Source organism: Xiphophorus maculatus, chromosome 20 (genome assembly GCF_002775205.1).
Source record: "Xiphophorus maculatus strain JP 163 A chromosome 20, X_maculatus-5.0-male, whole genome shotgun sequence".
Taxonomy (NCBI): domain Eukaryota; kingdom Metazoa; phylum Chordata; class Actinopteri; order Cyprinodontiformes; family Poeciliidae; genus Xiphophorus; species Xiphophorus maculatus.
Window position 1 is genome coordinate 21,714,830 of NC_036462.1, and position 25,385 is coordinate 21,740,214.

At 37.8% G+C, this 25,385-nt stretch overlaps 2 protein-coding genes across 3 annotated transcripts; one reads left to right on the forward strand and one right to left on the reverse strand.

The window, feature by feature from the left end:
* Window positions 1–5,761: 5,761 nt before the first annotated feature.
* Window positions 5,762–14,036, reverse strand: LOC102223560 (melanocyte protein PMEL). 2 transcript variants are annotated; one of them, XM_023353517.1, is made up of 12 exons: window positions 13,888–14,036; window positions 13,031–13,126; window positions 12,698–12,844; window positions 12,426–12,560; window positions 11,391–11,552; window positions 11,008–11,286; window positions 9,667–10,386; window positions 9,397–9,564; window positions 9,198–9,300; window positions 7,993–8,198; window positions 7,820–7,910; window positions 5,762–6,297 (listed from the first exon to the last, which is right to left on the reverse strand). In XM_023353517.1, exons 1-12 carry the CDS (start codon window positions 13,937–13,939, stop codon window positions 6,147–6,149), a joined length of 2,310 nt encoding a protein of 769 aa, XP_023209285.1. In that variant the 5' UTR covers window positions 13,940–14,036; the 3' UTR covers window positions 5,762–6,146. The 2 variants fall into 2 exon arrangements, with proteins under 2 accessions (XP_023209285.1, XP_014326209.1); XM_014470723.2 differs by having other exon boundaries at window positions 6,147–6,297; window positions 9,397–9,552.
* Window positions 14,037–19,271: 5,235 nt separating this feature from the next.
* cdk2 (cyclin dependent kinase 2) lies at window positions 19,272–25,097 on the forward strand. The gene is made up of 7 exons (XM_005804249.3): window positions 19,272–19,930; window positions 21,673–21,750; window positions 21,846–21,966; window positions 22,069–22,239; window positions 23,535–23,636; window positions 23,720–23,923; window positions 24,014–25,097. The coding sequence occupies exons 1-7, from the start codon at window positions 19,815–19,817 to the stop codon at window positions 24,116–24,118; spliced, it is 897 nt and encodes a 298-aa protein (XP_005804306.1). The 5' UTR covers window positions 19,272–19,814; the 3' UTR covers window positions 24,119–25,097.
* The last annotated feature ends 288 nt before the right edge of the window (window positions 25,098–25,385 follow it).

The window sequence follows — 25,385 nt, forward strand, 5'->3', positions numbered from 1 at the left end:
TTTATGAGTTCCTTTTGTAAGTTTTTATCCAATATTGTTTTTTTTTCTACACCAGCAATAGCAAAAAGTGTATAAATCAAATTTAATTTGCATAATATTTTTTTCTAAATTGTTCATTCTACTGTTATAATAATTGTCTAAATGTCTCTTTGTCTGCTGCTGCTACAAACATAATTTATAATAGGTAATAAAGTGCCTGTTATTATCTTATATCATCCTATTGTGTTGTTGTTTTATTATAATAGTAGAACAAAACCAAAATAGATATTATACATTTAATACTTAGGAAGTAAGTTTTGTGAACCTAGACAAGTTTTATTTTGGAGGGAGAGCAAAACTTCCTCTTTGGATTAAAAAGGTGATTGTTAAAGCAACAAGATAAAAATTTTCACTCTCAGCTGTGTTGGTCAACCATTTAAATAAAACACCGTTATGAAATAAAGAAACTATGAAATATATACACGAATAAATCTTAATATAAATAAAAAATAAAACTGCGACTGTCAAAACAATTTCCCCATTAAAAAAAATATTTGCACAATTTTTTGTTGTTTTTTTTTCATGGGGACATCTATTTGTCTGAGAGTATTTGTTAACTAATAACAATATTAATTTATGACAATATTTATTCAATTTTGAATGAAACACGGTCCATGTAGAAGTCTACGTCCCGGTAGAGCTCAGAACCAAACTCTTGGAAAAACTTCTGTTGGAAAAAGGAAGTAGGACGGGTCAGGCAGGACTGATCGCCCTAATGGACCGCAGAGCTGAACCGAACCCATAACCCGCCTTCCTGTGGAGACACAGCCACTGAAGTAAAGACTGCAGAGAGTCTGACTCCACCATCACTTTCTTCCCAGTTCCTGAGCAGAGTCTCTGCAGGTCTGTAACCGTCTGTTTCCAAATGTTTCTTCAAAATTACCCTTTAATCATTAATATTTCCCCCTTAACACCTGAGAATGAGGCGTCTTTTCTCCTTCCTTTAGGAGTGCATTACTTAAAAACCCAGTGGGAACTAGTAAATCATGCTAGTATTGTTTATTCATGAGACTTGATGGTCACAATAATAAAGTCATTTGCACTAGAACAGAGAGTTTAAAATGATTCACTGATGATTTTACTGAATATTTGTTATTTACAACCTTGTGACGCATGAATGTAGATGACTGATTTCACATTTGCTCACCTTTCAGAGTGAGATGGGGTTTTTTTTTGCAGACAGTCTTAGTTGATGTCATACAGAGCATGCTCTGTGCTGACTGGGTGTGGTGATTTCCTCCCTTTGTGTCCCAATTGATGCTTCATGCTGTTGTATTTCCAAACTTAACATAATCACATGTAAGCACATTTGGATGAAATCTATTATAAAGTTGGAATTTTGTAATTGAATTTAAAATCTGGTTTCATCTCTGCCCATGAGGTCCCACCTCAGCTCTCTGGTTATTTCTTATTCGGTCTAACTCCAACACATCCATGCACACTTCTCTCCCTCCTGCATGGCAGCCACAGCCCACGTCTGTTTCTTTGTCTAACAAATGGCCTGTTAGACATTGCTCTGTAATCTAATCAACCTGCTTTATGCTCAGTAACTCTCTCCTTTCCTTCCCTCCCCCTCCAACTCATCTGTCTGCTCAGGGCAGAACCTCACTTCCTCCATCCTGCCTTTATAGCATCTCTGATGGGTTTTTCATCATTGTTAAGGTCATTTGAGTTTCCATGTCCTTGTTTAGCAGTCCACGCTCCAGGAACATAAACTTACATGCAAGCAAAAGAACACAAAATAACCTAGTGGTTTGTGTCACTCACACCAACCCTGGCCAGATGCCACCATTAGCAAATGATCCCCCTGCTTCTCTTAGAAACCCCACAGGAGCCAGGAATCCAATTCAGGTAATTTGACACGGTCGGGTGAAATATCTGTTATCATTTCAATACACTGAACAGTGTGTGTGTGTGTTAGGTTTTATATAGAAACAGAAATGTACATACATCAGTCACAAGGTAAAGTAAGATACAAGAAAGATTTTATTGTGGGGCAATGATGCCACTTAATATTCCTCTGTAATAATGGATTGGGAGTCGTCTCCAAAGGAAGATCACATCTGCTTAAGCATCAGTGACGATGCATAAATTTTGTGTGGTTTCTAGATCATTTTTCAAACTTAAATCTGTCACATATGAAGAATTTTTAAAGGTATTTGTTGAATACTGTGTGGTTTTGTTCCCACTTTGTTTCATGACTTTTTTGTTGTATTGTGCGTTTTTCTTTTACTCTTTTCCACTTTCCTAGTTTGTTGATGCAATCCCAGTCATAATATATCTATTACACAGTATACATGCATGTCCTGCTAATTTAAGACTTTTCTTAAGACTAACATTAAGTTTCTTAAATGAGCGCAAAATTCAGTGCAAACTCATTTAAATAAGCTTTTCCATTCAGAAGATTTCTAACCAGAATTATACCAGAGTCCGCGGAACACCAGTGGACAGGAGACCACAGTTTGAAAAAGGCTGATTTAAGCCCAAAGTATATGTGATATTTATGTCCATAAAGAGTGTATGTAAACTTTATATGTTTCACTACTCACATTCTTAATGTCACGACAAGACATTTGGTTATGTTGGTTTTTTTTAGGAGTATAATGTTTTCAAATTTTACTCAAGTAAAAGTGGCACTACGTCAAAAATATTTTTACTCTAGTAAAAGTAAAAAGTAGCCATTCAAGAAATTACTAAAGTAAGGGTGAAAAAGTATTTGGTAAAAATCTACTGGAATACTGAGTAACTGATCAAATTACCAATCACTTAATATTTTAAAATTGCATCATCAGACAGATCAAAATATAAAATTTAGTGGAAATTTTGGCATTTTAAGTACCAAAATGATAATAATACATATGTGTAACAAAAAATAACAAAATCAGGCAAAATATATATTTTTTTCAAAATGAGTTTCTTTCAATAAAAAACAAATGAAACTTTAAGAAGAACTGCAGGTTTGTGTCTTTGTCCAGTGAACTTTTGGTTAAAACAAGTTTGTTTTTCATTCAGTGGATAGAGAATCCAGAAATTTTTCTCAAGTAGAAGAAATACTTAAAAGCAACTTTTAGTTACTCTTTTTTTTCTTTCAAAAAAGAGTACGTATAACTAGTTACTCAGGTATCATAGAAACACGACCATATATCATTTCCCCCCACTTGATGCTTTGTGTTGGTTGAGCACATTATATTTCCATGGCATAAGCTGAAGTTTCTGGAAAAGTTTAAAGGGTATGAATACTTTTGCTGCGTGCTTGAAGCAGTGCTACTTTGGGCTCCATTGTAGTGAAGGTTTCTGCAGGGCTGGGGACAGATGAAGGTAATTACATCCCTTTCAGATCTGTTGCCAGGGAGTGGCGAGCTGCAAAAGTCGCTCAGATTAATGAGCGCTTCCGGGGAGATGTCCTCTATCTGACTCATCTCAAATTTGGCCACTGCAGAAACCCGACATTTTCCTAAAGTAAATCGAATAACAACAGAACAACACATTTTAAGTCTTTCCTCTGCGCTCCAGCTCGCCCTGTTATTAATGACGGCGGCACTGTGTGACACTGACCTACTAAAAGCTGCATGGATGCTTTGGCTGAGGCGGAGAGACCATCTACTGTCTGTGAGAAGAGAAAGAATGGCCTCCCAGAAGGGCTGTTATAGATTCAGAGGCGAACAGAGACGGCTGAACCCTTTTTAATCCATGCATGGCAGAGAGACATGTTAATAGCTGAGAGTGATGGATGGCCTTGTTAGGCAATTACTGTAATGGAGTACTGCAGGTTACACAAGTATGTTGAGTGGAGATTCATGTGTAGTGTAATTAAAAAGAGAGATTAAGGAACACAGAGGAAAACTGAACATATTAATAACACATGCTGATATAAGTGCTTCTTTACGTCATCTCTTGTTATATTATTACTGGAATCCTTCCTACCTGGAAAATTCAAAAATAAGGAATAATTATCTGTAAAAATATGAAAATAAATGATAAGACAACATGATTGAAAAGGTAAAATACCTAATTTTCTTTTAAATTGATGTTATGAAAAATCAGTTTTTACTTTCTCATTGCTCTGCTTCTTTGTTTCCACCAGTGTGCCGAGGCCAAAGCTGCTTCCATTAAATATTTTGCTGCAGTGACGTCAGTTTTATTCCTGCACTGCAGTGTGTCATCGGGCATTGTGCATTGTTGCTCTATAAGCTATAAGTAGTCTATAACATAATCATAAATCTGCTTAAAGTCTATAACAGATCACAGTAAGAAATATTTTATTGCACATTCAGCTCAAATAACCCTTTAAGTATTATGGTTACCCATTAAACTAGTTCCTGCTTAATATCTTACTGCTAATTGTGTAATTCCTTACAATATAGTTAAAAATACCATATTTTTGTTTCTTTGTAACTTTTCTTTTAATTTACTTATTGTGAAATAAAAGTATCTAAAACATAAATAATTTGATGCTTTAAAACACCAAGAATTTACTGTGGTGAAGTAAAAGCATAATATGTAGAAAACATTATCCTGATGCAGTTTTATACATAGTTTAATACATTTTTCATATATTTTTATATGGAATGGTAAAAAGTAAATATATTTCTCACTTAGTACCAATAAATATCTACTTAGTGTGTCATAAAATACATGCAGATCTTCTACTACAGATCACACAAAAACAACATAATTCAGTATAGTTAAATAGTTAATTCAATTTAAAATATATATATATATTAAACTCTTTAAAGGTAGAAACATTTTATAGATAATTTTAAATCATAAAGTTATATTTCTTTGCTTGACAAACAAGAATGAAGACACTCTTCCCCTCTAGTGATGGCTGATGGATATTACAGCCTAAAGAGACTTTACATGAAGCCCAAAGCAAAGAAAGGGGCTTAAAATAATAATAATAATAATAATAATAATAATAATAATAATAATAATAATAATAATAATAATAATAATAATAATAATAATAATAATAATAATAATATGCAGCACAGCTATCTGCTACAGCAGGTTAGAAAAGTTTCAGTTCAGAACTCCAATGAGCTTTTCCTTCAAATATAAAAGATAACATTTCTTTTTTAGCATATAACAACCAATGGAGAGCTATTTGTTTTATAGAATTTCGTTTTGTTTTCTTGTTATTGAGCATTCTGGATAAATGTTGCATGTTGTTGGATACTGTTAGCTGCTATTATGGAAATGACTCACATGCTGTACATCTGTGATGTCAAATTGCTTGGACTTAATTCACTACCTGTCCTCTGTGGACAGCTCTGCTAAATATATATACAACAACAACTGCTTTTTGTTGATTTTTGGGTTAAAAATATGCATATTTTTAGACCACTAATCCAGAGAAACGGATGAGTGCACTTTTAGGGTTTCCTTACTTTTTCCAGGCTTGAAGGCAACTTCAAATTGATGCTAGTTGATCCTGTTCCCATTGATTTTAGTTCTGCTCTGCATCAGTCAATGTAAAAGCTAAACCACATTTGTGTAATCATGAGTGAAAGGCTATTTATCATTTCACAAACTGAGCTAGTTTGTTGCTTGCAGCACTGTGAGCAGTCTTCTAAATAAATCCTGCAGTCGCAAAAAGTCTGGTTGTAAAATTTCAATAGCAAGACTTTGATGTGAGGTAAAGCCCATTACTCCTTTCACGTGTGATTTGTTTAAACCATTTACACAGAAACTTAATTAAAAAGCATTAAAGAAACAAAAATGGTGATAATCTTTCATTTTTATTAGCTTTAGGGTGGCACAGATAATACTATCTGTAACAAACTTTGTTTGTTTAGAAGTAAAATGAATAAAAACTGATTTGTTAGCAGGTTAAAATAAGTAGGCCACAGATTAAACTTCTTGTTTTAACTACAAGTGACATTTATAAGATGATGCAGGACAAATAAATAATTTTCCATATTACAGAAAAGACACCTGATTGTTATTCATGAAGATGGGTCCATAAAATTTGAAGTGTTTCTGTTTTGTTTTGTTGTTTCTTGTTTTTTTTTTTTTACAGATGATCTAATAACTGGTGTCACATATATAAGGCCTATGTGTTAGCACAGTATGTACATGTCGCGTACATGAACTGGTGATCATTTTCAGACAATCCTTCCCTGAAGCAACGGGCGGCTTTCGCCCGGTGACTGTCGGCTCAGCAGGTTCCACAGCAGCAACGGCACCGACGTCACGAAGCTGCCGCCGTTACCGGCGCCGCGCTCCTCCGTCAGCGGCTGGTACTGCTTGAACCGTCTGTTCAGAAACACCGGCATAGATGGTTTATGTGTGAAAAAATAAAATAAAATAAAGAGAGATATTTCTTCCTGTAGTGTGTGACATTAATAAAGCAGCTCCATGTGTGAGTTAACATAGTCCTGAATCAGTTCTTAGCAGGAGAAGGCTTGGTGTTACTTTTTTAAGTCTTGTCCACACATTATTAATGGTAATTTGCAAAAAGCAAAGCTATTTTTTTACATCCTGCTTCTTCTGTATTTTTTAAAAAGTACATTGTAATGAATATTACCACAATAAAACACCAGTGTAATAATTTCAAATGTGGATTCCACCTAAGTAAGCAGAGGGCAGTGAATGGCCCACAGACCACCCTTTGGACATCCCTTATCAAAATAATATAGTTTTTTTTAATCCAGCTTATTCCTCAACTTCATTTAAAGGGGATAAAAATTAACATTTCTTTTAAAGTCTTCTATACTTTTAAATCTGCTCACTATAAGTTAATTTTGTATTTGATTGTGGATGGAAATGTTGAACAAACAAACAAACAAGAAAAGGATATAGCTGTTTCCAGTGTACTGTCAGAAGTTTTCATATTTCTTTTCAGAAGCAGATTTTCTTTTCTGTACTGAGGATTTTTCTCTATAGCTGTGAAAAGATGTTGACAATTGTAACTCCTTTACAATTCAAGTCAGCACAAAGCATGATCTTCAGAGTGTTATAACATTTTCAAAAATATGTTTTTCTTAGGTGAAACTTGACATTTTTAAACACACCACAGCTGTGTTTAAAAATGTTACGCATTGAAAGTGCTAGCTCCATACCAGAGCTTTTTTTTAATATTGTATTTTTAATGGAGTGGAAACACAGAGGGTTAATACTGACTGTAGGAAATTACAGTGGTTCGTGGAAATGGCTGCTGTGAGAGTCACCCTTTAGAATAATGTTCACAGTGACAGAGGGACTGAATCGGCTGCTGCAGCCTGTCTGTGTCAGGTCGTCTGTTCTGCTCATGTTCACAGCAGAAGTAGCAACAGTAAAAGGAAAAACAAATGAATTAGATACAAGAAAATTTGCCTCAAGCAAAATTATCAATGAGTCATATCAAAACATGCTAACATTAGCTTAGCATGTTTTTCAACTGGTTTTAAATAAATAAGTATTTTCTGATTTGGGGGCAAAAATCAGAAAACTAATGTACATAATGTAAGGTGAGATAAGGTAAATTTATTTATATTGCACATTTTCAGCAACAAGACGATTCAAAGTGCTTTACATGAATTAGAAGGAAATACAACGAAACAATAAGCTAAAGGAAAGAGCAATTGTGCTGTATTATTTTACTGTGTATGTTTTTAAAGTCATTCACGTCATGGCTCTGCTTAATTAATACTTTATGAAGTATTAAATGATTTGGATTTGCATCCATAATAAAGAAAAATAATCAGGACATCCCCTAAATTAGTTCAAAGGGGAAAAAAATATCTTTCTATAAATAAATAAATCTTTATCTGATACATTTTGGATCTTAATCACTCACCTGTACATCAACCCAATACAACAAACAACACAGGCGAGAACCATAACTCCCAGTACAGTGGCTGCAGTTCCAGCTGGGGAACCACCAGAGGCTGAAATGAATTGAATCAAATGAAATTAAACAACATTCAGAAGTAAGTTTTGTAGCTGCTCATGGCTTTTCCTGATGCTCACCTACTGCCACATTGACTCTGGCGCTCGCCACAGCCAGGCTGACGTCATTAGTCAGGGAGACGTTGAGGCAGAACACGCCTGTGTCGTTGAAGAACTGGCGGAGGATCATCTGACAGTCTGGAGAGGGCGAGGCTGCGCCGCAGACGGTCTGAACCGGTGTGATACAGTCAGCATCAGAGATGACCGTGCACACTTCACTGGGCAAGCTACGGAGAAAAAACACAGTGCGAGGAAAAAAGACATTGGTCTGAGAATAATAACTATAATATGATCTTGAGATAATTGTTCACTCTATCAGAGATTCAGCAGGACTGGCCATAACTCTGGAACATTTTTGTCACATTAGAATAATGAACTTCTATGTATCTAATGGGATTTTATGTGACCGACAATAATAACTGTTAAATAGAAGGGAGTTGGTATATGATTTTTTTTTTTTAAAAGCCTCTCCTTTTGGACTGTGTAAATTTTGCAAATTTAGAGGCTGAAACATTTGCCAATTTTTTGTCAAAAAAACTCAAATTTGAGTTAGAATTGATGGAGAAACTGTAAAAATGTTTACATCTGGACTTTGACTGGACCATTCTAACAAAGACATGCCATTGCTGCTCCGGATGTGATTTTTTTAGGTTTGTTTTTATTTTTTACCCCTCCAGGGGGTCTTTTGTGGGCTCTAGTGTCCCTTATATGACAGTAGGTTGGTAGGAAACAGGGAAAGAGAGGGGGGAAGACATGCGGCAAATGTCGTCAGGTCCGGGAGTCAAACCCGCGACGGCCGCGTCGAGGACTCAAGGCCTCCAAATACGGGTCGCGCTAACCACTACGCCACCACGGCACGCCCCAGGGTTGTTGTTTTTACTGTAAACTGAATCTCCACCTGAGTCTAAAGTCATCTGCACTATTTAGCAGGTTTACCAGCATTGATATTTATTTAGCCCCATCTATGCTTCTATTTACTCTGAGCATCTTCTGTTCCTTGAATACATTTGCAAAGTAATGTCATAATTATTTAACAAGGAATTACACATTAAAAAGTGCGTAAAAAAGTTTTAGATGTCATGATTGTAACACTTCCAGTTTTCACATTCATCTTTAAGCTGCAGCATGTTTAAAAGTAAACTAATTATTTTTGAAATAGACAAATGGATGATTACTTGCATTATTTATGATATGTTTTAAATTAAGTGTTTAAAGTTTGCACCAACCTTCCCTGACAGGAAATGGTGACATCCACAGCGTTCTGATCCAGCTCAGTTGCCATCGATACAACGTTGGACATCTGAACAATCTCCACACTATCAATTCCCTCTGCAGGCCCAAAGGACAAAAATAACTATTGAGTTTGTTATTAATAACACAGTAGTGTTGTGTAAAATTTGATGTGAACTGCAGAATGAGACTTACGAACAACATCTACAGATGTAGTGAGGGAGCCGTAGCGGTCGATTATGCAGCTTTCTGCTGGGGCCTGTCTTTTGGCCACAACTAGGACAACCTGCGCTGGATCTGCCTCCACCTCAGCTTGAACTTCACCCTCATCAGGAACAGCTTCTGCTTCCGCTGTTTGTTCCCCTAGTGAAAAATAAAGGGGGTTATTAAAGCAGTGCTATAGTAGATCAAAGGTTGACTTTGTAGTCTGTGTTGTAGTTGTATGAATTTATAGAAAATCATCACCTGCAGCAGCCACAGTTGCTGCAGCTGCATTTTCAGTTTCCTGAACTTCAGCCTCAGTGTCAGCTGCAGCTCCTTCTGCTGCTGCGGCCTCAGTGGCAGCAGTGGCAGCGACAACGTTGTCAACAGCAGCAGCAGGGACTTCGGTTTCGTCTTGAAAAACCACTGGGGCCACAGACGCGGGTTCAGCTGCCTCGTTGGCTTCCTCCTGCACAGCAGCATCCACCACAGGTGCAACAGTGGGAGCTTCAGCAACCTCTGCAGCTTCTTCTCCTTCTGCGGCAGGGACAGCTGAAGCAGCAGCAGCATCAGTGGCAGCAGCAGCAGCAGCATCAGCGGCGGGGACAGCCTCCACAGCTGCCTCAGTGCCATCTTCTGCAGCAGCTTCCACCTCTACTGGTTCCTCAGCTGCAGGGGCAACAGTGGCCACCTCTCCAGCTGCAGCCTCCGTCTCCACTGCAGCAGCATCGCCTGTGTCGGCAGGATCCTGCTCTGCTGGAACAACAGCAGCATCTACTCCTGCTGGAGCCACGGAGGCAGCCTCCACAGCCACGGTGTCGGTATCAGCGGCTGGTTCTCCATCATCAGCGGTGTCGAGAGGAGTGGAGTCTGCTGCAGTAACATCCAAAGCTGTAGCATCCTCACCTTCGGCTGCAGCAGGAGGTGCAGGAGAGGAGGCCACAACGACTACAGCTGGACCAGCAGAGGCATCGATGGGAGCGGCTGGAAGGAAAAGTGCAAACCCAGTTATCTTTAAGAAAGATACACAAGTATGCTCACCCTTAAGAGGCAGCATTATCTTTTTTTCCAGACACATAGTGCCATTTAAAAACACAATCAAGTAACTATGTTACCTTCAGTTGTTATAGAAATGCTGCACATCAAACATGATTTTAAAGAAATTTGACTTTGCAAGTTATGGTCTTGAAATTGGGCCTCTGACTCTTTAAGAAGCTCCTGCTCTTTCAGACATTCCACCTTCAGCACAGCAACGCTTCTCATTATGCCGTTTACAACCATTCTGGGCTGAGTTCATCAGATGTTTGTTAATTGCTGCTGTCGCTAGTCTGGAGGAGCAGAGTGGAGGAGTAGCGGGGGAGAGGCTCTGTGAGGCAGAAGCTCGGTTCGGAGACTGCAGCACCAAAGAGAAGCTGAGTGGGAGCAAGTGTTTTTTGAGAGCAAGTTTTCTGAATGGCTGCCACCAGAGATTAAAAGATTTTTCCAAACATGCTTGAAGAAAATCAAAGCAACACTACATAACTTTAAAACATGATATAAAGTTTTAAAGTTGATTTTACATAATACTGGTGTGTTACAGAGTACATGATCAGAGTAAGGTCTCACCAGCTGTGGGGTTTCCACAGGGAATGCTGGCCATCAGAACCACCTGAGGTCTGAAGGCTCCTACTGACAGGTATGTGTGTGTGACGGTGTGCTCTCTGGAGATGAGTGTCCCACTGTTGTCCCCAAAGTCCCAGCTGAACTTGATGTCGGCGCTGTTCAGGTACTGGCTGGGATCGTGGAGCGCTACAGTGAAGGCGATGGCTTGGTTCTGGATGAAGTTCTGGTCATTTTGATTGACATCATTGACTTGAGAAAGGGATAGACTGAATGGAACCTGATCTAATGACAAAGTAAAGCATTTAGACATTATGTTATATGACTGGTTGGTAGTATTTATTATTTCTAAGTATACAGTAGATTGCGGAAATTGTTCTGAAGGACACCTGTGATGGTGAAGACTGACGAGGCGTAGCCGAGGGGGATGAACCTGTCTCTCCCACGGCAGTGATAGATGACCAGCTCCATGTTGTAGGAACCCAGTGGGACGTCGTCCGTCCCAATGGTGAGCGAGGAGGACGGTCCATCTGCCACCTGCCAGTAACGCCCTGAAATACAAAAATAAAAATGAGGACGATCCAAATCAACCCAGAAATCACTTTAAAAGTTTATGAGAAAGTTTGGCTCCTTAGAAACAAAATATTAGAAGAGCTGATTTAAACTTTTTCACAGCACTCTGTATTAATGTCATTAAATTAGATTTTAAATAAGAGTGAAAAATCTTTTTTTGCTCCATTAAAGCTGGTGCTGCACTGTCACTGAAAGGGATAAAAAAAATTGTGTTTTCAGATTGAACTTGATTTATTTATTTCATAAGAGACTTGTAAGCCTAAAGAAAAATCCCAAAACAGGATACAGCTCTGGAAAAAAAGAGGAAACCTCTGCAAAATGATCAGATTCTCTGATTTTACTTTTTATAGCTATATGTTTGAGTAAATTGAACATTGTTCTTTTATTCTATGAAATACTGACAAGATGTCTCTGAACTTCCAAGCAAAAATTTGGTATTTATTTGCAGAAAATAAGAAATAGTCAAAATAACAAAAAAGATGCAGTGCTTTCAGACCTAAAATAATGCAAAGAAAACAAATTCATAATCATTTAGAAACAACAATACTAATGTTTTAACTCAGAAATCAATATTTGGTGGAAAAACCAAGAGGTTTTCAATTGGTTTAAGTGCAGTGGTCTTTTAATTTTTCCACAGCTTTATTTACAGTAAATATTTTCCTAATTTTTTGGTGGAGATTAAACGTTTTAAATTAAAAGGAAGGAAAACTATTTCAATTTTAAAGATTTAAAGTTGCACTCTAGAGGATTCATCACAACGAGAAAGTTGCACAAAAAGAGCACAATGAAATCCTGCACCCATGACACAATAAAAGCTAATCTGCGTTTCCAGCAGACTCATGGTGATTTACCGAACGTCTTCCACACAAACACGTAGCGTGGCTTCCTGTTCTGACTCCTGTTGAAAGGCGTGCCGTCAGGGAAAACTCCGGTCCACTCGCCGCCTCTGTCTGGATAAACGGCTTGGCCCTCCTGATACTCACGGCCTGAGCAACAACAGCAGCCACATTCACCTCACAATCACAACGCCAGACATAATAAGCTCTACATGCTGAAGGGAAATAAAAGAGGCTGAAATGTAATCCTATTAACGGCCTCACAACTATTTTTATTTGCTTCTTACCGTTGACGGTGCAGTTGCGTGCCCACACCACCTGCCCGTCAGGCAGCACTGTCTGGTTTGGGGGGAAGTTAAGGCTGATGGTGAAGGTTGCTTTTGCTCCCGTCAGGGTGGGCGCATCGTTTTTAAGGTCAAAGGTCACGTTACCTCCTGTAAAACATAAATATATTAAACCATATATTAAAATCCAAGGTGTACCCAACATGGATGGATGGATGGATGGATGGATGGATGGATGGATGGATGGATGGATGGATGGATGGATGGATGGATGGATGGATGGATGGATGGATGGATGGATAGTATTTAGGGAGAGAAGAGCTAAGCGGGCCTCACCAGACCAACAGTTTCTGAACCTTGCGTCTCCATCTTTCCACACCGGATACATCTGAGAGTTCCAGGACTGGTCACGTATGAACTGGCTTTTTCGTCCTGCAAAAGTATCACTAATTTATTAAAAAATCCCATCAACAACGGTGCTCTAAGGAAGCAACGTCTAAAGGAAAGAAAAATCATTGATTTAGTTTGTTTTCAGCTGTCCAGGAAGTATTTAAAGTGATGATGATAAGGTGTTTCATTGGTGGTAAAGATGAAGGTGAGGGTTCTCAGAAGCAGGAGTCACATGACCCACAATCCCCCTCAATCCCTTTCATGTGACTTTCAGCTGAGCAGGAGCAGCACCAGTAATCCCAGTGTGAGGTATGAGGGCTCCCAGACACACTTTTACCCAAACCTGTTATAAACTATTGGTTTTCAGATAAACAAAACTCTCTTTAAAGAAAATAACAAGTGACTTTTAAATTATCTTTCATTAATATGAAGATCATTTCTCAAATCCATCACAGTTTGATGGATTATACGGCAGAAATTATTCATAAATCCAGATTGAAACTTTTTTTTTTAAAACGCCAAAATCTTTTAATGGCATAAAATCGGCATACAAATGTTTATCTATCCTCTCACTTTTAAACAAAAATGCAACTTGTGTTACCATGAAACAAGCGTGAAATAAGAAGTCAGTCTGTTTGCTGTTCAATTATGGGTCCAAGCCATTAAAAACCAACAGTGAACAAACAGAATGATGTTTTGTTAGAAAACATGAGCAAACAAAATGAGTAAATACTTGAAAAAATAAAGATTCACACGGAAATATTTGCATACGTTTTGTTGTCTTAACTTTCAGGGATACTCACTAATCGCCATGGCTGATGTGAAAGCCAGTAGGAGTAGCACCAGAGTCTTCATCCCTGCGTTGGTAGTCTTTGTGTTTTTTCGCTGAGCCCAGATCCTCACCCTGTTGTCCTGAATCCCAACACAACTCCCAAACAGGACCCACAAACGCCTCCCTCACTGGTTTTAAGATCAGGCCCGAACCTGAATTACCATAAAATCTGCTCTCACGTCTGACATCACTGAGGAGTCAGTAGTCTGGGTCCACCCCCTTCCTGTGAGGTTCTGTTCCTTCTCTGAACTCTTTTATTTTACTTCATATTCTTACATGTTATTGCCGTATGTGTTGTGTGCATTTCTTTTAGCATAAAACTCCATCCGTATTATTTTTTTTGGAATCGTTTGGGTCATTTTGGAAGCAACAGCTTTCACATAAAGAAAGTGAACAAATGCATTCCAATAAATAAAATTAATGTCCTGAGGTATTTACTGGGAAAGCAATGTGTGCATGACGCCTGTGAGCAAAGCCCAAGTCATTCCTCAGCTAAGATATGACCTTATTACCATGTGTGCATGGAAATCACAAGATCAGTGTGGATGCCCATTCAATAGCATCCTTTTATTTCCTTCACCTCTCCTCCTCATCCTGCTGTTAACCCTCGGCTGCTGCGGCTCAGGAAATCCACTCTTGATGCAACAAAGACATGCTGAGATCCTTAAAAAGGATTCAAACTTTTATTAAGAATATGAGTTGGGTGAATTTAAAGTTTTGTAACTAAACAAGTTAAATGATAGCTTTTGTTTAGTCAAAAAAAACAAAAAACATACACACTAAAAAAGTAACTAGAGATCCACCAACCTGACATTGATATCTGTAATAATTCTAATACATATATTACCAGGATAGTCAACTTATTGTTTTTGTCAGTTTCTGTTTCTTTATTATTTATTTTACTTTGGCTGTTCTGCTCCTAATTGCACCGACTGAACACTTTAAAGTTGTGTTGTTTTAACATGTTTGACCAAGCTTGTGGAGCTCCTGCTGTATTTAAGTGTGCTGCACTGCTGCAACCTGAAATCCAGTACATTTATGTCTGTGTTTAAAGAAAAGAAACATTTTAAGTCAATTCAGCACAGATTTTCTGTACTGATGCTAAATCTCAGATGTCTGTATCAAAAGTGAAAAAAGTAGATTGGTGCATCCTTTAAAAAAAAACAACTAATGTTATTGTTGGATGTTGTGATTTTTTTAAACATCTGAATCCATTTTTAATGACGAATGACTAAAAGAAAAATTTCTATAAATAATTTGATTTTTCATGCCGTATTTCTACTTTTTTAAACCTTCAATTCTTCAGCCATTCACAAGTCTAAACCTAAAACAAGGAGGTAGAGGAAAACTTTCATATTTATAAAGTGGGCTTATATATATATATAAAAAAAAAAAATTCCCTTCTCACCCACCGCGGGTGGTTCTTATCCTCTGAGCTCGGGTCCTCTACCAGAGGCCTGGGAGCTTGAGGGTTCTGCGCAGTATCTTGGCTGTGCCAAGGACTGCACATTTCTGGACTGAGATGTCTGATGTTGTTCCTGGGATCTGTTGTAGCCATTGGTCCAGTTTGGGGGTGACTGCCCCGAGGGCCCCGATGACCACAGGCACCACTGTGGTCTTCACCTTCCAGGTCCTCTCCAGTTCCTCCCTGAGGCCCTGGTATTTCTCTAGTTTCTCGTGCTCCTTTTTCCTGATGTTGCAGTCGCTTGGTATTGCTACATCTACCACAACGGCTTTCCTCTGTTGTTTATCCACTACGACAATGTCTGGTTGGTTCGCCATTACCATTTTGTCTGTCTGTATATATATATATATATATATATATATATATATATATATATATATATATATATATATATATATATATATATATATATATATATATATATATATATATATATATATATATATATGAAGAAGATGAAGGTAACCATGTTGGCCCCTGTCAGTGTGGCATTTGTCAACGGGATAAAACATCCTGCCACAAAGCAACACTTTTTCAGAGATGATTGGAATAGTCCAACGATTAGCAAAGGGAGTTGACATGTATATTTCCCAGATCTCAATCCAATTGAGCCTCTGTGGCATGTGCTTTAAAGTGCTCCTTTTCTAACCACCAGTAGCAGCTAGCTGTGCTGCATGCAGTGCTAACTGTAGCTTGCACCAAACCAAGAGCAATAAGAGGTGGTGTGGTTTCAGTTGTATTATTAGCTTTCATTCTTTTGTCTTCCTCTGCAATAATACTATATATAAAAATGTATTCAAAATCTCAAACTATTAAAAACATATCTTGATCCTTTTCTGCTGCTTGTGTAAACTTCCTGTCAAGTAAAAATAAGGGTTTTTTTTTGTATAGTGCAGAAACATTTGCTGCTGGTGAAGTATTTTCAAAAACAATGGAGTCACAGTGAGGGGTCAAAAACTCAGGTAGAAAATAACCAGTGATTCGTAATGTTCAATTCAATGGACAGATGATGATTAGAATTTCCTCCTGACACAAAGTCAATGTGCATCAACATTTTAACAATTACATAAGTTTTTAAGTATTCGTGGAGGGTGACTGCAGCTTTGGTACGCTCTATTTGCTGTGTTTTTATGTTACTTTCTAATTGTGTTATAACTTTGGTAGCTGCCAAACCAATGGGATGCAGCACTGTGGTATTGTACAGATAACAATCCAAAACACGCTGCGGCAAAACCCCCAAATCTGTCTTTTTATGATTGATTAAGAGGCAAAGTGTATGTCATTCAATTAAAACACGCATTTATTTTCATTATCAGCATCATTTTTTTTTAACTTTTTGATAAATTACTTTATCCTAGCATAATCCTAGAATCACTTAATTTTTCCCAAAGGAAAATAAAATATAAAGCTTGAGTCACATCATGAATATTTAGAAAGTTTCAATTAACTAATTTCTTTTTGTCAACTCAAAAATAACAGTAGGAAAATCCCAGCTCTTGGTTTAGAAGACAAGTCACTCTAAGCTGTTTTATCCCAGTTGTTGGTGGTTTTCCCAGTGATGTCTCATGCCTGTGAGTCTGCTCAGGCTGCACTGCATGTGACCCCTCATGTGCTCACAACTGAGTTTGAGAGGAAATAAATCTCCCCCCTAAAGAGCACCTGACTCAACATACCACAAAGAGTCAACCTTTAGTTCCTTTTCTTTTTATTATCCAAGCTTTGTATTATCTAAGCAATGATATTTCACAAATTTTGTGAAAAATAAAAACCCAAAGCAGAAGGTGGTTCCAGCATCAGTTACACACGGTTGTTTGGTATCTAATTAAGCAAGATGATTTTTTTGTTTTTTGTTCAGTGAAAGTTTTGATGAAAATGGAGGAAAACCTGGAGTTCAGACCAGGCTTTTTATTGACAGTGGAAACAAGTGAAAGGAAATGCCACAAGCTTTCAAGACGTTTAGTTGGATTTTATGTAACAAGCAAACACACAAAATAATTATACACAAAGTTTAAATGTTTTGAAATATATATTTGTATTCTGAACCTTAAATCAGTACATCTAAACACTGAAATCCTGCTCTATTTTTCCTTGAAAAAATGCTCAAGCTCAGACAGGTTGGATCAAGAGTGTCTGTAAACATCAATTTCTAGATTTCAGAATGTGATCTGTTCCCATTCAACACATGAAAATACTTTTATTTAGGTGTTTTTAATGCCTCTAATTGTGGGCTTGCCCAGCTGTTCTGAGCAGTTTCTCTGATTTATACTGACAACAAATTTCACTGACTTTTTACATTTGAATGGAGATGGTGGATTTTATTTTGGGCATGAGAGTGAAGGGGGCCGAATACAAACGCACACAAAACCTTTTAATGTTTTATTCATGCAGAATTTTGACATCAGTGCCGTTTGCTTTCTATTTTGTTATACTGAACTACTTTCTGTCGCGGCATCTATGAAAAGACGTTGTGGTTGTAACTATTCTAAACGGACAAGCGGTTTAAGGGGTGCTAATGTTTTTCCAAGGCGTTGTGATTATGTTAAAGAGTTTTCTTTGAGATCAACACCACTGAAGCATGTGGAATCAGAAGGGAAATTGAAATAGTTTATGGATAGCTACTCTGAAACAACCTTTTCAGCTGTTTGTGTGAAGCCTCTGGCCTTTGATCATGTGCAGCATTGTTGTGAATGCTTTCTATGTGCGAGCAGACAGAAGCAAATTCTTTGTGGACCAAATTACGTCTTAACAGTGCTTCTCAATTCCGGTCCTCAGGCCCCCCTGCCCTGCATGTTTTAGGTGTTTCCCTGCTACCACACGCCTGGATTGAATCTATGAGTGATTAACAGGCAGTGATTAACAGATGCCTGCAGAAGAGGTAATGCAATCATTTGGATCAGCTGTTCTGAAATAGGGGCACATCTAAAACATGCAGAGAAGGGGGGGGGGGCTGAGGACTGGAATTGAGAAGCACTAAATCAATGCATTTCAGAGGAAACACAGTGGCTGTTATCACACTTTCAGTCTCCTAGGCTGATTAATTTTCTTTTTGACCTTAAATAAAGCTCTTAAAGCTGTCACTAAGCTTTATGGTAGAAAACAAAGCTGTCTGTGTCTTCAGAGGGAAATTTTTCTCACTACAGTGAAGAGATAAAAAGAATGAGAACAAAACACTAATGTCAACGTTTTCCCTGATTTGGTATCTGTCAGGTTGCTTTGTTGCACATTGAATTTGGTGAACTGGTGCATCGGCTCTTTAAGCTCAAGCGTGCTGTGTAACAGGATGCACCCATTCATTGTTTGTTTCTTCTTACCAAGCCTTTGTAAAGGTCTAAATAAGGTCTTGGATGAACACCAGAAGCTCACATGATCACAGGAAGACTTTATGTGAAACTTTAGTTTTTCACTGATGATTCACTCACACTCACTAAAAACAAAATTGTATACCAACCAGATAAATGCCACTAGAGGGCGTTACTGACTCTTCCTATGAATTCTCTCTTGTTGAAGCTACTGACGCACCATCGGCTTCACTTCACTTCAATATATATTTTGACAATAATAATATAATACTATTAATAACAATTATGATTATGATAATAATAATTATTACATTATTTTATGAAAATATAATAATATTATAATAATGATGATTATTATTATATTAACTATTAATATTATTATATAATATTCTAACATATTATGTTATGTTATAGTAGGTTATAATATAAAAATAACAAATTATGATGATCATATATACTTATTGTGATAATAATAATAATAATTTTGTGTGACAGAAACTTTCTCCTCCCATATTAACTACGTCATGAACAACGTCACCGTGTTTTTAACCACGTGACTTTCGAGGTCCGTTAGCCGCGCATACCCGTTTACCCGCTCAGAAACTATTTGGAACAAAACAAAGTATTTAAGCCACATTTCAAATTAATTTATGTTGCATCTAACAGACTATAAATCGATAACGCCATTGGTAACGTTTCGAAGAAAGGGCGCTATGGGAAAAGTAGTAAAATAACCGCGAGAATATTACTCATCTGAAATATCCGGTGTGCCCCGGACACATAATCGAACGCACCCGGCACAACGCGGGAAACGCTGCTGTGTTGGTTCGGTAGCGGCTTCAACCGCCGCGCCAACACTTAGATTTACGTTGGTCCACCAACGGAGCGTACACACGTTAGTTTCTTTCGTTTTCGTTAGTAGAGCTTTGTGCCCGAAAGACTCTCTTCTCGACCCCATCTTCTCGTTTGAAGCGTTCCCGGCTTGCATGACGGAAGCAGCCGGAGTAGCAGTCGGTCGGTCCCCGCGTCGTCCCCTAACGTCTGTCCCTGTAGCCGTTAGCTCCGACACAAAGAGAGCAGCCGTGCTAGGCTGCTAACCCCACAACAAAGTTCTGCCGGGTGTTTACCTTCAGTATGGATACGTTTCAAAAGGTGGAGAAAATAGGAGAAGGGACGTACGGAGTGGTTTACAAGGCCAAGAACAAAGTGACAGGAGAAACTGTTGCTCTGAAGAAAATCAGACTGGACACGTAAGTCAACTCACTGTTGGTGCAGTAGGTTATGATTTAGTGACACAACCTCATGTTTTATTAAACGTTTGGATGTTTGTACCTCGTGGGATATTGTCATTAGCTACAGGAAACAGGAAAAGATAACTCGGGAGTTTCTTCACCTTAGCTTTAGATGCACTCCTCCATAAACTAATAATAAACAAACAAAAACCTAAGCAAAATATAATGCATCAAAAATAATGCTGTAATAAGACACACATACACTCGTCCGTGTTTTCTGAAAAGTTAAACTTTTTATATCGTAAAGCTTACAGTTCTCTCTCATTAAACTAAAATATCATTAAAGTGCAACTGAAGTATTATATAGATGTTGATTAATTACAAAGCAAGTAGGGTTTTTTTTTCACGTGTTCATCTTATTTATTTAACTTACTTTATATTGATGCTGCAAATCAGGAAAAACTGTGACTGGAAAAACCTGCTCAAGGAGCAGGGATTACCTTGACCTGGAGTGGATTGTGAAGCACAGCCCATTCAAGAGATTGGGGGAGATTAATAATTTGGGAGTGTGGCTGTAATCAGTGTTTCAGAAGCATCTCATCAGGGCTAATCAGAAAAAGGATTGGACTGTTGCTCATGGGCCAAAATCTTCTTTTTTTAGACGAAAGTCAGGTTTGATTTCATTTGGAAGTCCAACAGTGTGAATTTTCCACTGTCTGTTATGATTCGGGGAGCCAATCCATGGTGGTCCACTGAGTTTTATTGTCCAAACTCAGCGCCAGAGTCTACCAGGAAATGCCACATACCCAGCAATATCAGCAAGCTGATACTCACTATTGGGAAACAAGCACTGAGGCTCAGTATTTAAAAAAAAAATCCAGATAACAGTTCAAGGCTAGATTAGAATGAAGCGCTTAAAATCACCCTCATCAACATAAGAATGTTTAAAATCTACATTTGGTGAGCTACAAGCAGCATGTTTGACTGCAGGCTGATTACATCATCAGTCAGCCTGACTTAATTACCGGGCTGTTATCAGCTCCATATACTCCCCCAGATATTGTGGCAGAAAGGAATAATATTCTTAAAACAAGCTTAAAAATCCTAATTAATAATAGCAAGTTTTCATCCTGAGGCTTTGATTGAAATCAGCGTTTCATATTATATAAATATGTTAAACTACAATAAACAAGATTATTGATATATTCACTATATTGTTTGTATTTGTGTTTTAAAATTATATATTTTTTATTCCAGAATTTTGTTTAATACTATCAACTATTTTACGTAAGCTTATTGCACTGTGAGAATCTTAAACCGGCCAATTTTAGGACAACCAGAGGAGAACAGTTTGTTTCTAGGTTTTCCAGTCTTTACTATATGATTAAACTTAGAGATGCATCTCCATAAAACAGAATAACACTGAAGTTAATTTATTTCAGTAATTAAATTCAAAGCAAGAATTATTTGAAACACATAGAGTGGTGTTTTCCAAGCATTTAATTCTGCAAATTATGGCTACAGCAAATGAGAAGCTGAAATCTTGATTGTCTCTGATAAGTAGCCAATTAAAAATATGTTTAATGGAGAAAGTCAGTTTACGGAGTTGGTCAGGGATGTTTTGGGTTTCTCTGTGCGCCCTAGGTGTATGTTTTGCTGTAGTAATTTTTAAACTAGGGTTTTTTAAAATCATTATCCTATGTGCTGTGAACGAATGAGGAGAGCAAGCGGGCGATAACTCTTCTTTTCTTTGTATCCAGGGAAACGGAGGGCGTTCCCAGCACAGCCATCCGAGAAATTTCCCTTCTGAAAGAACTCAACCATCCAAATATTGTCAAGTAAGTTTTAGTAGCATTTTAGCAGAACACATGTTCTGATTATGCTGGTTGCCTTTTTAGATTTATAACCAACCTCTTTTCTTCTGCTCTTTTAGGCTGCGAGATGTGATTCACACCGAGAACAAACTTTACCTCGTTTTTGAGTTCCTCCATCAAGATCTGAAAAAGTTCATGGACTCTTCGTCAGTCACTGGCATCCCGCTGCCTTTGGTTAAGGTAATTATAGCTTCATGTTTATCTTAATACTTTCCTAGTGGCATGAATAACTTTTTTTGTGTGAGTGTGTGTTTATTTGTTACGGTTGTCTCTCTGTTTTAGAGCTATCTCTTCCAGCTGCTGCAAGGCCTGGCCTTCTGCCACTCTCACAGAGTTCTGCATCGAGACCTGAAGCCCCAGAACCTCCTTATCAACGCCCAAGGAGAGATCAAGCTGGCGGACTTCGGCCTCGCAAGGGCCTTCGGCGTTCCCGTTCGCACTTACACACACGAGGTAAGATGGTAGTAGTCTTTGTTTTATTGTTTTTTTTCCTCACATCCAGCCATTGAACAAACCACAAGTTTCTCCTAGTTCAAGTTCCCCGATAAAGTGTTGACACTGTACATAAATTATTTCCATGTCATACCAGCTCTTTCAAAAATAAAGACAGTAAGCATAAAGATTTAAGAAGCTGTTAAAAAAAAAAAAATTCTATGGTATGTTGAGACATATTTGCTATTCATTCAGCCTTCAGAAGAGTGAAAGATTTTCAGTAGATAACAGGAAGGCCGAACAGAGTACAACAAAGTCGCTCTGATTTATCTTATTGAGGTTTTAACCTCTGCAGTGAAACATGATGGATTTTGTAAATCACAGAAGTAGAGTAAGTAGAGTATACATTCTCTTAGGGAATGTTTAAGTTTTAGTATTCCCATCAATTGCTGCCATAGGATGCAAAAGACATGTTTAAAAAAAAAGAAATTTAATTTGTATGTTTTATTAAAGCAAAATCTTGTTTATGATGACGACAAACATTATGCCTTTATCGTGCAGTATTTTAGTCTTTATTCTGTTTTTATATTTGTTTCCTCTTTGTGTGAGTCTATTTGTTATTGCCCGTCACTTTACTGCTATTGCACCTGAAAGTTTCCTGATATTTCCATTCTATCTACTGCCTCTCACTTCTGCTCCTAATATATGTAAATAGGCCTGTCATAATAACAAATTTTGCGGGACAATAAATTGTCGGAGAAATTATTGCGATCAACAGTAATTTTGTTGTCTTGAGGCCGTTTTTGAGTAATATAATAGTAATAATGGCTTAATAATGCAATAACACATTCTCAAAGATCAAGATACTTCAAATTCTAATGAACATTTAAACACTGGAACTGGAGGACATTTTAAATATCCGAAATGAGTAAAGAAGACAACAAATAAAATGAATTATGGAGTCCAAAGCACCAGACTAAAGACTTTAATCATTCAGTTTTTGATAAAAAGAGGAAGAGAATAGAAAAACAATAAATCAAACAAATGAAAATGATTGATTTTTTTTAAATTTATCATGCAATTCATTGATTTATTGTTTATTGTGACAGGCCTATAAGTAAATAAAAAATGACTGACAGGAAGGCTACAAAAATGCTCTAAATGCTATTCTGATTTCTTCTTATGATGTTGCTCAGAAAGAAAAGTCAAAAAAAAAAAACTGTGTGAAATCTGGAAAATATCCCCATTATTCTGTTCAGAGTGTCTCTAAGTCTTGGTCTCTTACTGGAAGAAATTGTGTTTTCCACATTTTCCAGGTTGTCACACTTTGGTACAGAGCACCAGAAATTCTCCTGGGCTGCAAATATTACTCCACGGCCGTTGACATCTGGAGTCTGGGGTGCATCTTTGCCGAAATGGTAACATGAGCGTTTCCCACAATAAATATTTAACAAAACAGGAGTGGTCTCTGATCGGCAGCATGGTCGCTCTCCGTCCTCAGGTCACCAGGAGGGCGTTGTTCCCCGGTGACTCGGAGATAGACCAGTTGTTCAGAATCTTCCGTACGCTGGGAACGCCAGATGAAACCGTGTGGCCTGGAGTCACGTCGATGCCCGACTACAAACCGTCCTTCCCTAAGTGGGCTCGGCAGGATTTAGCCAAGGTGGTGCCTCTTCTCGATGAAGACGGGAGAGAGCTGCTGGCAGTGAGAACATTTTCACTTGTTTAAAAAAAAAGCTGTTAGCCGGTGATAGAGTGAAATACTGATACATGATGGACTTATTTTTTTCTTTAGGAAATGCTGACCTATGACCCAAACAAGAGGATTTCTGCCAAAAATGCACTTGTACATCGGTTCTTCCGGGACGTCTCCATGCCAGTTCCTCATCTCAGACTGTGATTTGTGCAAAGCATCAGGCTGGTTGGAATCGGAGTAACATCAAAGCATTAAGGACCGCCTGCCTGTGCCTGCAACGGACAGAGAACCTGGACACTACAGGAGACGAAGGGTCCCTCAGTATCTAAACGCAGCCTTTACTTAGCCGGACGGAGGTCCTGCTGTTATGGTTCCAAGTGTTTACCCGTCATTTCTCATTCTACTGTGCACGTTTATGCACAACTGCCATATTTGATCTGCAATTAATGATTCAAGATGTTCTTTGATAACGTTCAGGCCAGAACAGTGACTGCTCTTGAGCTTCCCCATTTAAATGTAAGTAGCTTTTGGATGTTTGAGTTTAGTTTGTTGATTAGAGTCAAATTAAATTGAGGAATTTGTGGGATTGTGCAAATAAAGCAATCTGCATTCTCTGTAACCTTGAGAGCGAGAGATGGCTCTCAGCACAACAATCTGGTGCTGGATAAACACCGGGTCGACTTTTCTTTTCTTGCAGTTCCGTGCAAACGATCTTGAAGTGGTTTTAAAGCTCTTCGTTTGAGACTAAGGTTCTGATTTACAGTAGTTCACTGTCATTTTACAGAATTAAACTTGGTGTTGCATTGTTCTTACTTTAGATTTTATTCAAGCCTAATGCACACATTTTTATACATATTGTTTATATACAGTTGAAAAAATAAACTTGTTTAGATAACTGCTGGTTGTGTCGGAGAGATTCGAGCTGTTAAATATGCATGTGATAAATCTGACAAATGCAATAAGCTATATCTTATTAAAACAAATTATTTTTACATTCACTTTCATAAGCAGAAACAACTTAAACAGTTTTACTGACACTTGAAGAATATTAAAATAAAAGGTTTGCTATTCACCAAGTTTGTACAAATATTCTAATTAATAGTGCCTTCCAAAAGTATTTACCCTTAAGATTGTTTTTGTTTCAACTTTGTCTGCAACTGCAAAAATAAAAATGTGAAAAGTGTTATCTTTTGTAATCATCCCACTTTACTCTCATATCATTAAATTATTTCCAATAAATCCAGTCAAATACTTCTTTTTGGAAATCACCTGAGTAGAAAGTGGGCTCCTGCATATTTGTAGTTTTATCTCAGTAGAGGTTAGAGAACAGTCAGAGAAACTCCCAAGAGCTGCAGAGATACTCAACCAGGTGGGAGGATTTGTTGGCAGGACAGTCGTGGATTAAACCTCAAGTTTGACCTTTGTGGAAGAATGATAGAAAGTCCTAAAGAGTCTCAAAGTTTTCCACAAA

Bases quoted from the DNA above. Each gene is read 5' to 3' on its own strand.
- cdk2 (XM_005804249.3), top strand. From the start codon at position 19,815: ATGGATACGTTTCAAAAGGTGGAGAAAATAGGAGAAGGGACGTACGGA. The intron at 21,751-21,845 runs GTAAGTTTTAGT...CTGCTCTTTTAG, and splicing joins AACCATCCAAATATTGTCAA to GCTGCGAGATGTGATTCACA. The intron at 22,240-23,534 runs GTAAGATGGTAG...CACATTTTCCAG, and splicing joins TTCGCACTTACACACACGAG to GTTGTCACACTTTGGTACAG.
- LOC102223560 (XM_023353517.1), bottom strand. From the start codon at position 13,939: ATGAAGACTCTGGTGCTACTCCTACTGGCTTTCACATCAGCCATGGCG. The intron at 13,127-13,887 runs GTGAGTATCCCT...ATACTTTTGCAG, and splicing joins CACATCAGCCATGGCGATTA to GACGAAAAAGCCAGTTCATA. The intron at 6,298-7,819 runs GTGAGTGATTAA...GTTTCTGAACAG, and splicing joins TGTATTGGGTTGATGTACAG to ACGGTTCAAGCAGTACCAGC.